Below are 15,066 nucleotides of genomic sequence, written 5' to 3'. Positions count from 1 at the left end.
AACAGGGACAATGCTACTAGTATTCTATCCAGACTAATCTTCTTAAAGATGGAAATGTTTATGTGTGTGTTTTGCCCGAATGTATGTATGTACACCACATGCATGCCTGGTGCCCTCTCTGGGCAGAAGAGGAGATTGCATCCCCTAGAACTGGAGTCAAAAATGGTTGTAAGCCACTGTGTTGGTGTTAGGAACCAAACCCTGGGTCCTCTTCAAGAGCAGTATCTTCTCTTAACCATCAAGCCATATCTCCAGCCCCTAATCTTTTTATTTTTAGAATACTTTTCATTGTCTTTACTTTTGAGAATTTTCCAATTACTTGGACTTTATATTTGCAGTACACCATGGACCAGAGTACCTGCCTTTATAGTGCTTGTATTGTTAGGGAAGATAGATAAGAAACTGATAAAAAAAAAACCCAATAAGCAGGAGTGTTTCATTTTTGAGAAAGTGAAGCAGGAGTGGGATGGGAAGAGATGTGTGATATTTCTCGCATTTTTATTACTGCATACCTCACCTGTACTGGGCAGCAGCCTGTGCTGCCAGCCTGACCTCTTTCTCCAGCGACAGCCTGTGAAGTGTAAACAACACTCCACGGAGTAAGAAGTCTGTGCTGGAGAGAGGGGAATGGATGACAGCTATTGGTGATGGAGTGCTGTGGTTCAGTTCACGTGCCAGACGCTTGGTTTACATTATTTATCTGTTGTTAGAGGTGACACGTAAACTTACTGTTAATCCCACTGGGCTAGAATAAGACCTCTACTACATTTTTTGAGCCAAATTTGAAGCAAACTTTATTATATACTGAGCAGGATGATGGACACTGCCCAGGTTCATACCCAGGATTCCCATGGAATGGCAATCACCTTAGTTCCGGTTTTTATAAAGGCAAAACTTAGAAGGCTACATTCTTCCTTTGTCCATTCGGGTGCAAACATCCATCCTGATGTACTTCCTGCCTAAGTACCTCTCAGCTACAAGTGACTAAGCACATCCTGTGCAGTTGGGGCAACCAACACTGTTGACAGAAGTGAAAACACGTGGCTTGTTATCTTAGTCAACAACAGCTCCCAGCATTCCAAGAAGTTATCTGCCCTTGCACAAGTGGGGCCTTACAGGTTAATCTGTCCTTGGGCAAGTGGGGGCTAAAAGCTTAGAGGCATTGTCTTTTCAAGATCTTTTAAGCACACTAATTAAAACTTAAAATACAACTTTAACTCTCACATTAGCCCCAAAAGTTTTGCTTGGATTCAGAGAAGTTGACCTATCTAAGGTTAGTTACGTAAGAAACTAACTAGGTTATTTGTTTGAACTAATTTCTGTCTGATTGTGATGTCCTTCTTTTTTCTTTTTCTACCGTATCATCATTCTAACACTTAACAGAGTAGACATTAATAGTAGTTAGCTAATTTTTTGAGACATGGCTTTATGTAGGACCTTGCACTCTGATTCACTCTCTTTCCATTTTCCGGGTGCTGGAATTCTAGGCCTGTGCCGTCACATCAGGTGTACCGAGCTGCCTTCAAGTGAGGATGAGTGTAGCTGTCCATGCCATAACACTTGCCTTATAGTTCACTGATTATGGTACACTTGTCATAAGGTGTAGCTGCTTAGACCTCATTGTTCTGGTTGCTTTAAACACTGTCCTATATGTTACACTTGAACTATTATCCCTTTGTTGTTTAACTGGTATATAGAAAAAATTCTTTATTATATAATTTCTATTTCCATGACCAACTTACTTTTGTCTTTTTAAATGACTCTTTTCTTATTTTATGCAAATGGGTGTTTTGTCTGCAGGTATATTTGAATACCACATGTATCCCTGTTGCCTGAGAAGGCTGGAAGAGGGTGTTGAATCTCCTGGGACTGGAATTTTAGACAGCTGTGAGCCTATATATGGTTGCTGGGAATCAACTCTTTTTCTCTGCAAGAGCAGTCAGTGATCTTAATTGCTGAATCAACTCTCCAGCCTCTTTTGTCTTTTAAAAATTAACCGGGATGTGGTGGTACATGCCCTTAATTGCAGCATTCAAGAGTCAGAGGCATGGATTTTATGAGTTTGAAGGCAGCCAGAGTTATGTGATATAAGCTGATCTCAAACAAACAGACAGACAGACAAACAGATAAACCCCCAAAGAAACCACCACCACCATCAAAAGAAAATTATCTAAAGTACATAACATGTATATATGTATATGTATATATATCTCACATCCATCTATCATCTACCTACCATCTATTACCCATCTGTCTGTCTGTCTGTCTGTCTGTCTGTCTGTCTGTCTGTCTATCTATCTATCTATTTCATAGTTTATTTGAAAAAGTCTGAACTTTTATATGCATACATGAGAAGTAGTTATCTTCTCCCCAAACTTGGAGGTGCTGATTAAGCATGAGTGGATAGCCAGCCCAGGAGCTTCCCGTCTGTGCCTTCCTGTGCTGGAATTACATGTTCGTACTGCAGCACCCAACTTTCTTTTCTTTTTGGTGTGTGTGTGTGTGTTGTTAAAGCATTCAGAATCTTTTTAAGATTTTCTTTTTATTTATATGTAAGTATGTGTGTCTGTGAGTGGATGTCACATGTGCACAGATGCCAGTGAGTCTTGGAGACGGTATCAGATCCCCTGAAGCTGGAGTTTCAGGTAATTGTCAGCTGACTGACTTGTATGTGTATCTCTGTGGGTGTACCAGCATATGAGTACAGTGTCTACAGAGGCCAGAAGAAAGCATTGAGTTTCCTGGCACTGGAGTTACAGGTGATGGTATGCTGCCTGATGTAGACACTAGGAACTAAACTTAGATCCTCTGTAGCAGCAGTGTGGTCTCCACCCTGAGCTGATCTCTGTAACAGCAGTGTGCTCTCCACCCTGAGCTGATCCTCTGTAACAGCAGTGTGCTCTCCACCCTGAGCTGATCTCTGTGACAGTAGTGTGCTCTCCACCCTGAGCTGATCTCTGTAACAGTAGTGTGCTCTCCACCCTGAGCTGATCTCTGTAGCAGCAGTGTGCTCTCCACCCTGAGCTGATCTCTGTAGCAGCAGTGTGCTCTCCACCCTGAGGTAGCTATCTAGGCTCTCACTTTAATTTGTGAGGTAGAAAAAAAAACTTGGAGCGTACTGATTAGGCTAGGCTGTTTGACCAGTGAGCTCAAGGGATCATGCTGTAGGAACAGGGAGACATCAGTGCTGGGTTCCAGACTTGGTCTGCATGCTTGTGTAGCAGACACTTCTACTGTCTGAGCCATGTCCCCAGTGCCAACATGGCTTACTTTAAGCTGACTATGAGTGACTGAGGCTCAGGGATATGGATTTAAGTTGTACCCAGTAACATGTTTCAGCATGGAAGTGGTTTCGTGTTAAGATTAAAGACTTTATGAGGTCGATGGACTGATTACACATTGTGATTGTGGAGTGTTGGAATGTTGCAGGTGAAGAGCCAAAATGACCTAGGGCTGTCTGTAGTCTTTTTAATAATATCCAACTCTCAATCCCCCATATCTGTGTCTCAGCTAACATCCTTTTAGCTATTGGGAACAAAGTTTTGGGGTCTATTAACATAATAAACTGCTAGTTTCCAGCAACCCAAAGCTAAGAATGTTACCACTTAGCATATAAAACCTGTACCTCAGCCTTTTCCATCTTGCTGTAATCCAAATATCCGATGTTTCCACCAATATATTTGGAAAATGTCTTCATGTATAATATGCTTTTGGTCTGTGAATATAAAAGTTCATGTAACCGCTTCTCCATTGGAACAAAGCAACCTGAGCCCATGTTTCCTTGGTATCTCTATTCTCTTTGGTGTAAGGGATGTGCTTTGCATTGCTAAAGTTTGATAATGTAATCTCCTTGACACAGGCTTGGCCCATCTTGGTGATAGGTACTTTTGAGATTTGGCCCCATCAAATTTAGCTTAATTATTAAGATATGGTTCTGTTCTTAATTTTTAATCCATTTCTAACAAGAACCATGTAGTTTTGGTTTTTCTCTTAGTGGTCAGTAAAACCCAAAATAACAGTTTCCTACCATTACTGTTAAAAGTAATAAACTAGCTTATTATTTACAAGTAAAAGCATACTTTGTGTCAGTAGATGTAGGGTGTGGTGCCACTGGAGAGTGTTTGTCACAGATGACTGACTCAGGCCCAGCTCACAGAGTCCCAACTCTCAAGTGAAATCAGAAACTTACAAGGATTATGGAAGACCTTTGTGATCACAGTGCTTGTCTATTCAGAAGTCTTTCATGCTTACTTTAAAGTTTAGTAAGTAGATGAGGCACAGAAACCACTCTGTCTTCAATGAAAAGATGAATAGAGGCTGAGGCATTCATTAAAAACTGAGCCATTTTCTTCAAGCAGCCCTCTTGTCAGGAAAGGAAGGAAGTCAGAGTGATAGTTGATGGCCTAGTTAGTACAAAACTAAAAGGTTCCTTTGGTAAAAATTCACAAATTGATGTAAGGGAACTAATTAATTATTGGAAATTCAACCAATTTAGATTGGGTTTTGAAACTCCCTCATCTCTCTAGAGTCTACTCTATAGCCTAGGCTAGTCTTGAACTCACTGGCCTCTTGATTTAGCCTACCTAGTGCTGGAATTGCAAGTGTGCAGCCTTGTGCTTGGCTGAATCCTTGTTTTAGTTATTGTCATTAAGTGTGTTTGTGTATTCACGTGTTTGTATCTGTTTGTATGAGGTGTGTTTGAGAGGGTGAGTGTGCCATGGTGCATGCGTGTCAGTGGACAACTTTGTGGACTTTCCACCTCTACGTGGGTTCCCATGATTGACCTTAGGTTACCAAGCTTATATGGCAATTGCTTTTACCCACTGAGCCATCTCACTGCAAATCTTCTTAAAATAATACTTTAGAGATTTAACTAAATTTATTTCAGCTTTTTCAGTACATAAATGATTACACATCACCTGTATTTACTGTTTTATAGAACTCAAAGTATAATCATAATTCCACTGAATCCCACGAAGATTAGTTTAGCTAAGTGTTTATTCTTGTTTCATGGTTATTGGACCTGAGCTATAGAAAGTTTAAGTAGCTTGCCTAAAGTGTAATCCAAATTATAGCCAGCAAAGCCAGGATTGTAGTCTATCTCTTCTAATTCTAAATCTTCTAACCCTGAATGTTAACTTCTTGAAATAGTGTTTTTATTTGTTTGTTTTTAATTAAAATCCTAATCCAAGTCATTGTCCAAACAGAATTTTCTACAGTGTTTTACCTAGTTTGCATAAGGCACATCACGTGCTGACACTGCCTGCTTGCCAAGGACACTCCACTTGGGCCACTCTCTACACGCTTGCTTCCCCTCTTCCCTTCGCTAACAGGACAGTAACTCAAGGTGCAGAGTGGATGGCATAGTGCTAAGGGAGCTTGGTCTATGAACTACATTCCTAACCCCCTGTCAGAAGTTTTGTCTCCTTTTGATAGAATGTGTATTAATGCAAATCTTACTGGTGGTTTACATTTAAGAGATGTGAATTAAGCTCCATTGCCTTGATGGGATGAATCTCTATATAAAGTATTATTTTCCCTCCATGGTGCTGGGGCTTGAACCCAGGATTTTGTCCATGCTAGTCTAGTGCCCTACCAATGGAACTAAACCTCTAACCCTTGAATTTTTGTTGCTATTATTGTTACAATTATGATTATGATGGCCTGTCCCATTATTTGGGCACCCTGTCCCTTTAAGAGACAGGCTCCACCCACTCCCAATATCTCCCTTTCCACCAAGGCAAGCTGATTTTGCATCATCTTCTCTTCTCTCTCTATCTGTTCTTCAGAAAAGGCAGTCTCTGCTCCCTTTCCTCCTTCTCCCCCCCCCCCCGTCCCCTCCTCTTTTTCTTCCTCCCATACTCCCTACCCTTCTTTCCCATACCCTCCCAAAACCCACTAAATAAACTCTTCATACCTAAGCTCTCTCTGCATGGCAGGTCTGTCTCCCACCCTCCACATCTTTTCCCACCTGCATTGAGGCCTGCCAGGGTCACTCTTGCCTAAAATTGTAAATCTCACGGCACCAATGAAAGATTTATAGATCTGGTGACCCTGGCATGTCCCACAGAGAGCTTGGTTATGGAGAGTTTTTTTAAGTGGGTATTGGGAGGGTCTGGGAGGTAAGGGATATGTGGGAGCGGGGGGAGCTAGAGGGACACAGAGAGAGGAAGGGGTGAGGGAAGAAGGGAGACAGAGTCTGCCTCTTCAGAAGAAGAGTGGACAAATAAGGAAGGAAGAGAGAATGGAGGCTCCCTTGGCCGAAAGGGGGAGATTATGAGTGATCAGAGCTTGTCTCTTAAAGGGACAAGGTACCCAGATGACAGAGCAGGTCAGCATAATTATAACAATTATTGTTTGGGGAAATTTAACTGTTCTTTCTCATCGTTAATTCATTCATTCATTGATCCATTTGTATCTATATGGATTTAGGGATATTTTGTACTTTAGGTCATAACCTTATACAATATTATTATTGTTGTTTTAAATAGTTTTGTCTAGATAGGCTTCCATGTCTTTTTGATCTTTTTTTTTCTTGAGTACTTTATTTTACTTTGAGACCCTATAAATATGATGCAGTTTTTTTTATTTTAATTTATATAACTTTATTTTATGTGGATTGGTGTAAAGGTATCAGATCCCCAGAAACTGGAATTATAGACAGTTGTTAGCTGTCATGTGGGTACTGGGAATTGAACCTGGGCCCTCTGGAAGAACAGCCAGTGCTCTTAACCGCTGAGCCATCTCTCCAGCCCCCAATATGCTGCAGTTTTATGTATTTGTAGACTCAGCGCTGGAATCAGCCATTTTTACTTGATTTCTTTTGTTGGAGAATGATAATTAAAACTAAGATCTAGGGACTGAATACCACAGGTGTATGGTTGATCTTCAGCTCATTCAGTAGAAAGAACTAGAAAATGTATTTATGGATTATAACCCATATGTGTATATGTGTGTACTCTATAGTTATTTCTATATATGTATATATTAGGTTAGTACTTTTAGCTGATTCCGTACTGATGTCTGTAATCTAGATTTACATTCTAGATTCATTCTGGCTTACCCTGTTGCTTATATGTACCCTCTCTCTCCAGCAAATTTGTAGTACATTGTTTGATGTAGTCTGTGCTTAAAATAGTTTTAGAATTGTTCATTTCTGTCTTGTCAAAAGACCCAATCCCTTATCAACTACAGTATAGTGTTTATGTACAGTTATGAGTCATTTGTAGTCAAGATAATATTTTCAAAATTTTGTAGGGCATCATTTTGTCTGTTCCTCCTTAGAGAGTTTATGATATATTCTGAAATACAATTAGATTCATCTGTCACGGTCTGTATTCTGTTTTTTGGGTTCCCCTTCCTCCTCCTTCGTGGTCGATTTTTTTTTTTTTTTTTTAAAAAAAGAGGCCTTCATCAATATGGCCTTATGAGTTAAGGTGCTTTGCTGTCAAGTCTGATGACCTTTTTGACCCCTGACTTGCACAAGTTGTCCTTTGATCTCCTCTACATGTGTGCTCTGACATATGAATGTACACGTGTGCATGCAAGCAAATGAATAAGTGAATGTTATAATGTAAAATATTTAAATGACTAGATTAAGAATACTTCTGGCTGGTTTTGTATGTCAATTTGACACAAGCGAGAGTCATCAGAGAGGAAGGACACTCAGTTAATGAAATGTCCCCATGAGATCCATCTCAAAGGCATTTTCTCAATTAGTGATCAGTAGGGGGGGGGCCAGACCCATTAGTGATCAGTAGGGGAGGGCCCAGACCATGGATGGTGGGAGGTGACATGCCTGGGGTGTTGGTGAGAAAGTAGGGCGAGCAAGACATGGGAAGCAAGCCAGTAAGCAGCACCTATCCCTGGCATCTGCATCAGCTCCTATCTCCTGGATTCTGCCCTGTTTGATTTTCTAAATCTGACTTCCTTCAGTGATGAACAGCCATGTGGAAACGTAAGCCAAATAAATCCTTTCCTTCCCAACTGACATTGGTCGTGGTGTTTTGTCACAGCAGTAGAAGCAAGCCCTGGCGAAGACCAGTTGGTACCAGCACTGGAGTATTGCCTCAGCAACCCAAATCATGCTTTGTTTGAAGGAATATGGACCTTGGGGCTGAGGATTAAAAAAGCAGTTAAACTCTTTAAATGCTGCTCAATGGGCCATACTAATAGGGGCTTGGAAGAGAGTGGTGCTGAGTGTGATTTGATGAACTGTGGGGGCCTTGCTCAAGGGGTTGCAGAGGAGAATTTTGGTATGTGGTAGTGCTAGAGATAGTTCTTGTGATGTTTTGGTGAAGAATGGGGCTACTTTTTTGCCCTTGTTCCAAGAGTCTGCCTGAGGCTAAAGTAAAGAGTTTTGAATTAATTCCATTGGCAGAGGAAATCTCAAAAACAGCCTAGTATAGACTCTGTCATGTGGTTATAGTGGAAACTTTTATGAAGATTTATAAGGTAAAGGAGTGAGCTGAACAAGGAGATAAATGGAATAAAGAGAGTGGTGACCTCAGGGCAAGATCCCACCCAGCTAAATTTCCAATTTGTCTAAAGAAACTAAAGAAAAGCTTAGAACTGGGTGTGGTGGTGCACACCTTAATACCAGCGTTTGGAAAGCAGAGACTGGCAGTTCTCTGACTTTGAGGCCACTCTGGTCTACAGAGCAAGTTTCAGAATATCCAAACTTAGGCAGTGATGGTAACCATTGAAAAAAGAAAGTGAAGATATAATTAAAAAGAAGGAACCAATCAGCAGCAGAACCTGGCATCTTTGGCCTGGAATTTGCCTCAGTGACCAAGGAAAGTTATTTGAACCTCAGGGAACTCACTCAAGAGATTTCAGAGAAGAATTTTAGTATGTTCCCTAGAGATCACTCTTGTGGTATTTTGGTGAAGAAAGTGGCCACTTTTGCCCTTGTCTGAAGAGTCTGCCAGAGGCAAAAGTGAAGAGTTTTATATTAATTACATTATCAGAGGAAATCTCTAAACAGTCTAATAGACTCTGTTTTTTGATATTAATGGTACCTCTAATGAAGATTTATAATAAAAAGAAGCAGGCTGAACAGGGTAAATTACAAATTGTAAAATTTAAGGAGTAAAGGAACACCAAAAAGTGGAATAAAACTAAATCCTGTGTTCAAGGAGATAAACAGAAATGAATGACCTCAGGGCAAGACCCCACCAGCTAAGTTTCCAACTTGTGGAAAAGAATTAAAGAAAAACTGAGAGCCCAGTGTGGCGGTGCACAGTTTGAATCCCAGTACTGGGAAGGTAGAGGCTGTGGATCTCAGAGTCAGAGCTCAACCAGGTCTAGAGATCCAGTTTTAGTACCACTAGTTTGGGCCGTGAAGGACAGAAAGATGTAATTGAATGAATGAGGGGGCCGTGTTCTAGCCCCAGCAGTCTGAACTTGGCAGCTTCGGCCACTTGTTTCTGAATTTAAGGATAGAAGAAAGGGGTTATAGAATTTGTCCCTGAGACTAAGGTAAACAAATCTCCAAGGCTAGACATGTGTTCCTGAATGTTCCTGAATGGAGGCCTAGAGAGACCATTGCTTGAAGCTGAAGGTGAGGCCTGGATTGCCTTGGAGACTCCAAGATGTTGGAGATGCCAGAGCCATGGGATACTTGCTGAGGAGAGCTACTAACGGGGAGTGGAGCCAGTCCAAGAGAAAGAAATGTGTTGCAGTCAACAGATCTGAATTGGGTTGGAGATCTGAAGAGCTGACATCAGACAGGGAGCTGTAGAGTTTGGAGTTTGTCCATCTGGTTTTTAGTCTTACTTTGATCCAGTATTTCCTCACTATGCTCCCTTCCCTACATGGTGCGGGAGAAATGTCTGTCAATCATGTTATAAATAAACGCTGATTGACCAGGTAGGAAATATAGGCGGGAAAACCAGACAGAAAGTAAAAATGATGTAATGAGAACAGGAGAATTCTGGGAAGGAGGAAGTTGATTCCTTTCCTCTCCTGGCCAGACCACCAAAGCAGCAGGATGTGATCTGCCCCACTAAAAAAAGGTACTGAGCCACATGGCTAACATAGATCAGAAAAATGGGTTAATCAAGATGTGAGAGTTAGCCAGTGAGAGGCTAGAGCTAATGGGCCAATCAGCTTATAATTTATGGAGACCTATGTGTGATTTTCTCTGGGGCTAAACAGTTGTGGAGTACCGGGTGGGACAGAAAAACCACAACAAACAAGCAGGCCTGTCCCGATCATGTTACACCTACATTTTGGAATGATAATGTATGTATTGTATGTTAAAAGTGTGTGATTTACTTTTTGCTTTTGCTTTTACAGACTTTGCACTTTAGACTTTTAAATAAATAGACTGTTATTTGAAACTATGGGAACTTTTGAAGTTGGACTGATTGCATTTTTGCATTCTGATATTACTACAAGCCTGTGGGGGCCAGGGAGTGGAATATGATGGTTTGAAAGAAATTGGTACCCAGTGAGAATAGGACTATTAAGAGGTATGGCTTTGTTGGAGGAAGTGTGTTACTGTGCAGGCAGGCATTGAGGTCTCATATGCCCAAGCCACACCCAGTGAGATAAATCACTTCCTGTTGCCTACAGGTCAAGGTGTGTGACACCCTGTTACTTCTCCAGTACCATGTCTGCCTACATGCCACCAAGTCTCGTCGTGACAATAATGACCTAAACCTCTGAAATGTAAGCTGCCACTTCAATTAAAAGCTATCCTTTTTTAAGAGCGACTGTGGTCATGATGTTTTTTCATGGCAATAGAAACTCTATCAAGACAAGAATTAATCTTCCTTTTCTGCAGTATTGGAGTCCATCCTTTCTTCTTCCCAAGGGCTGCCCTGGCCTAGGTATCCTGTTGTCAGGAATCTGTCCTTGAATCTCTTGATGCTTCTCTTGGCTCTTTCTCTCGAAGTTCCTTCCTCTCTGTAATACCTGAAATAATGCTGAATCTGTCAATAAATTGACTTGATTGAGGATCCAGTCACCCCTGGAATACTGTTTCTGTGAGAAGGCACTTTTTGTTTGTTTGTTTTTTGAGGCAGGGTTTCTCTGGCATTGGAGCCTGTCCTGAAACAAGCTCTTGTAGACCAGGCTGGTCTTGAACTCACAGAGATCCACCTGCCTCTGCCTCCTGAGTACTGGGATTAAAGGCATGATTAAGTGCCTGGCTGATAAGGCACTTTAAAAAAATTTTTTTATTGAGCTCTGCATTTTTTCTCTGCTCCTCTCGCTGCCTCTCCCCTCCCCTTCAACTCCAAGGTCCCCATGCTCCCAATTTACTCAGGAGATCTTGTTTTTTCTACGTTCTACTTCCCATGTGTTAGATCTATGTATGTCTCTCTTAGGGTCCTCATTGTTGTCTGGTGGGATTGTGATTTGTGGGCTGGTTTTCTTTGCTTTATGTTTAAAAACCACTAATGAGTGAACACATGGGATATTTGTCTTTCTGGGTCTGGTTTGGTTACCTCACTCAAAATGATGTTTTCTAGCTCCACCCATTTGCCTGCAAATTTCAAGATGTCATTATTTTTTTACTCCATTGTGTAAATGTACCACCTTTTCCTTATCCATTCTTTGGTTGAGGGCCATTTAGGTTGTTTCCAGGTTCTGGCTATGACAAACAAAGCTGCTGTGAACATAGTTGAGCACATGTCCTTGTGGCACGATTGAGCATCCTTTGGATATATACCCAAAAGTGCTATTACTGCATCTTGAGGAAGGTTGTTTCCTGATTTTATGAGAAAACGCCACACTGACATCCAAAGGGGCTGTACCAGCTTGCATTCCCACCAGCAATGCAGAAGTGTTCCCTTTCCCCCACAACCTCTCCAGCATAAGTTGTCATCAGTGTTTTTGATCTTGGCCATTCTTTCAGGTGCAAGATAGAATCTCAGAGTTGTTTTGATTTGCATTTCTCTGAGGACTAAGGATGTTGAACATTTCCTTAAGTGTCTTTCAGCCATTTTAGATTCCTCTGTTGAGTGTTCTCTGTTTAAGTCTGTGCACCACTTTTTTTTTTATTGGATTATTTGTTCTTTTGATGACCAATTTCTTGAGTTTTTTTATATATTTTGGAGATCAGACCTCTGTCTGATGTGTGGGGTTAGTGAAAATCTTTTCCCATTCTGTAGGCTGTCGTTTTGTCTTGTTGACTGTGTCCTTTGCTTTACAGAAGCTTCTCAGTTTCAGAAGGTCCCATTTATTAATTCTCTTAGTGTCTATGCTACTGAGGTTATATTTAGGAAGTAGTCTCCTGTGCCAATGCGTTCAAGTGTACTTCCCACTTTCTCTTCTATAAGGTTCAGTGTGGCTGGCTTTATGTTGAGGTCTTTGATCCATTTGCATTTGAGTTTTGTGCATGGTGATAGATATGAGTCTATTTTCATTTTTCTACATGTTGATATCCAGTTATGCCAGCACCATTTGTTAAATATGCTTTCTTTTTTCATATATTTATACATATATATATATTGAAAAAAATTTCCGCCTCCTCCCTGCCTCCCATTTCCCTCCCCCTCCCCCCACTCCTCTCCCCCTTCCCCCACTCCTCTCTCCTTTCCCCCTCCCCCCTCTTTTCTCCCCCTCCCTCTCCAGTCCGAAGAGCAGTCACAGTTCCCTGTCTTGTGGGAAGTCCAAGGACCTCCCCACTCCATCCAGGTCTAGGAATGGGGAGCTTCTGGCTGTAAGGATCATTTAGATTACTCATCTCCTCTGTCTTGGTTGTAAGAGCTTGATATTGCCTGGGCCAACAGATAATGCACATCACTGGATATTTATCACTTCCAGTTCTCAGCTTTCTGGATAGAAAACTGGTTTTTCTTCATCTTTCCCATTGAAAAGACAGTTCTGTGTGCCTAATATTCCTGGTTTCTCTGGAGAACTGTGGGTTCAAGAACCGTCATACTGTGCTGCCAACAGGGAGTTTTTAAGGGCTGGGAAGACAGCTGGTGAAGTGCTTGCCTTACAAGCTTGAGGACCAGATAAAGTTCTGGGCATGGTAGTACTGTGGAGGTGGAGATGATCCTTTGGGTTTCTGGGCAGCGTGTCTGGCCTAATTGTGAGCTCCTTTCTCAGAGGAGATGGATGGTATTCCTGAGGACAATACTTTAAGTTATCCTCCAGCCTCTGAATGAGGTTCACATGTGCGTATTCACTTCCCTTTGCACACAAACATATGTGTACACGCATAAAAATGAAAAGAAGTATTCCAAATTGTCCTTATGTTATTAGTTGAGTATAAGGAAGTAATGATAGAAATTGTTCTCATAGAAATAAGATCAGGTTTGTTAATATTTCAGTGAGTAAATATTTGCTGCTGCATCTGCCTCAAATCTTGCCTTTCAACCCCTGCCATTTCCTCTTCTCCTTCATCACAAGTTAGACTAGAAAACCCGCAGTACACTGTTAGACCATGCTTCAAGAATGGAGTTGTGGGAGAACATTGAATCCTTGTGAGATAACTCCAAAAACAAAACAAAACAAACAAAACAAAACAAACAAGCAACAACGAAAAAACCCAAGAGTCCTGTGATGTCAATTTCTTCAGAACATAGAATTGTTCTTGAAATGTATTTTCATGCTCCTCCCAGCTATAGCAGATAGGAGTGAGTTTACTTCAGATTATTCATTACAAATGACTATTGCTTCTATGGAAAAACATGTTTTTGCCACGTTTGGTTTGTCCTTGTGATTATACACTTTACTCATGTGACTCTTCTTAACCCTCTGAGTGAGTATAAATTGTCTGATGCTTTGAATAAAGTTGGCTATTGCATGAAACTTTGCCTCATTTATCAGCTCCATTCTCTCAGTCCCATTGCCTCTGCAGTGGTGACACTGTGTGAGCATTGTTTCCCTTGCATGAATACCAAGGGGCTGTTCCCACGGGAATCCTTCCTCACAGAGCTAGCTGTTCATTGACAACACTGGCATTTTAGTATTTCATTCAATTCCTCATATAGTCTTTGTTTTTCAGACTCAAGAAGTAGAACTGATAATCTTTTGGCTAACAGGTTTCCCTTTTTCCACAGATTCATCGGAAAACTACATTAAGACAAAGACTTTTGAGGGCTTCTGTGCATTACATCTTGCTGTTAGTCAAGGACACTGGAAGATCACGCAGATTCTTTTGGAAGCTGGAGCAGATCCTAATGCAGCTACTTTAGAAGAAACCACACCGTTGTTTTTAGGTGATATATGCTATTTTTGGTACAGATGTACTTTTAGAAATATTTTTCTTAGTAAACTGTTACAGAATATTTCTTTTGGTTCTGAAACTGAAAGGCTATTTTTAAAGGTTTCTCTCTTGTTTTTCTACTCTTGGGTGATGGTAGTATTCAGGATTTGGAAATGTTTATTTGAAGCTGGAAAACCCACGGTGAGTTGTTGCCCGGGGCAGTGCTGGAGACCAGTGATGCTTGGATTAGAGCAATCCTTGCAAGGTTATCTACAAAGACTTGGATTAGAGCAATCCTTGCAAGGTCATCTACGAAGACTTGGATTAGAGCAATCCTTGCAAGGTTATCTTCGAAGACTTGGATTAGAGCAATCCTTGCAAGGTTATCTACGAAGATTTTGTTTCCCTTGTCTTAGTGTTAAAGGATTAAGGCTATACCAAAGAAATAATTTGTAACCTGTGGATCATGAGTCAGACTTCTTCAGTGTGAAACTGTTAGTTCCTTAAGGATCATAGCCAACTCTTCAGTTGTCCACTGCTAATAACGATTTATTTTATTCCCTCTATCTCTCTGGTTCTGCTGGAGTCTTAGGAACATGTTTTTTTTAGTTGAATTAATTTATTCACAGTTCTCAGATCTGTTACCATTCTCCATTTCCCAGATTTCTTTATTTTTGTTTTTTTCTTTATTTTATTCTTTTTAAATTAAAAATTCCGCCTCCTCCCCACTCCCCTCCCCCTCTCCCCACTCCCCTCCCCCTCTCCCCACTCCCCTCCTCCTCTCCCCACTCCCCTACCCCTCTCCCCACTCCTCTCCCCTTCCCTCTAGGTACTGAAGAGCAGTCCAAATTCCCTGCCCTGCAGGAAGTCCAAGGTCCTCACACTTCTATCTAGGTCCAGGA

The 15,066-nt window shown here is 41.2% G+C and overlaps 1 protein-coding gene across 3 annotated transcripts in view; it reads left to right on the top strand.

Moving 5' to 3' along the window:
• Nucleotides 1-15,066, top strand: part of Asb3 (ankyrin repeat and SOCS box containing 3) — a 106,888-nt gene that overhangs the window by 20,385 nt on the left and 71,437 nt on the right. For 2 of the 3 annotated variants that reach the window (XM_057771540.1, XM_057771539.1), the window contains exon 3: nt 14,019-14,177. The exons of the other annotated variant lie outside the window; for it this stretch is intronic. In XM_057771540.1, coding sequence (XP_057627523.1) covers nt 14,019-14,177 — 159 coding nt within the window. The remainder of the gene's footprint in view (nt 1-14,018; nt 14,178-15,066) is intronic. 3 annotated transcript variants of the gene reach the window in all.

The sequence above is a fragment of the Chionomys nivalis genome, chromosome 6 (genome assembly GCF_950005125.1).
Source record: "Chionomys nivalis chromosome 6, mChiNiv1.1, whole genome shotgun sequence".
Lineage (NCBI taxonomy): Eukaryota > Metazoa > Chordata > Mammalia > Rodentia > Cricetidae > Chionomys > Chionomys nivalis.
The sequence above is the reverse complement of the archived record's forward strand: the minus strand, read 5'-3'. Positions and strand labels throughout refer to the sequence as shown.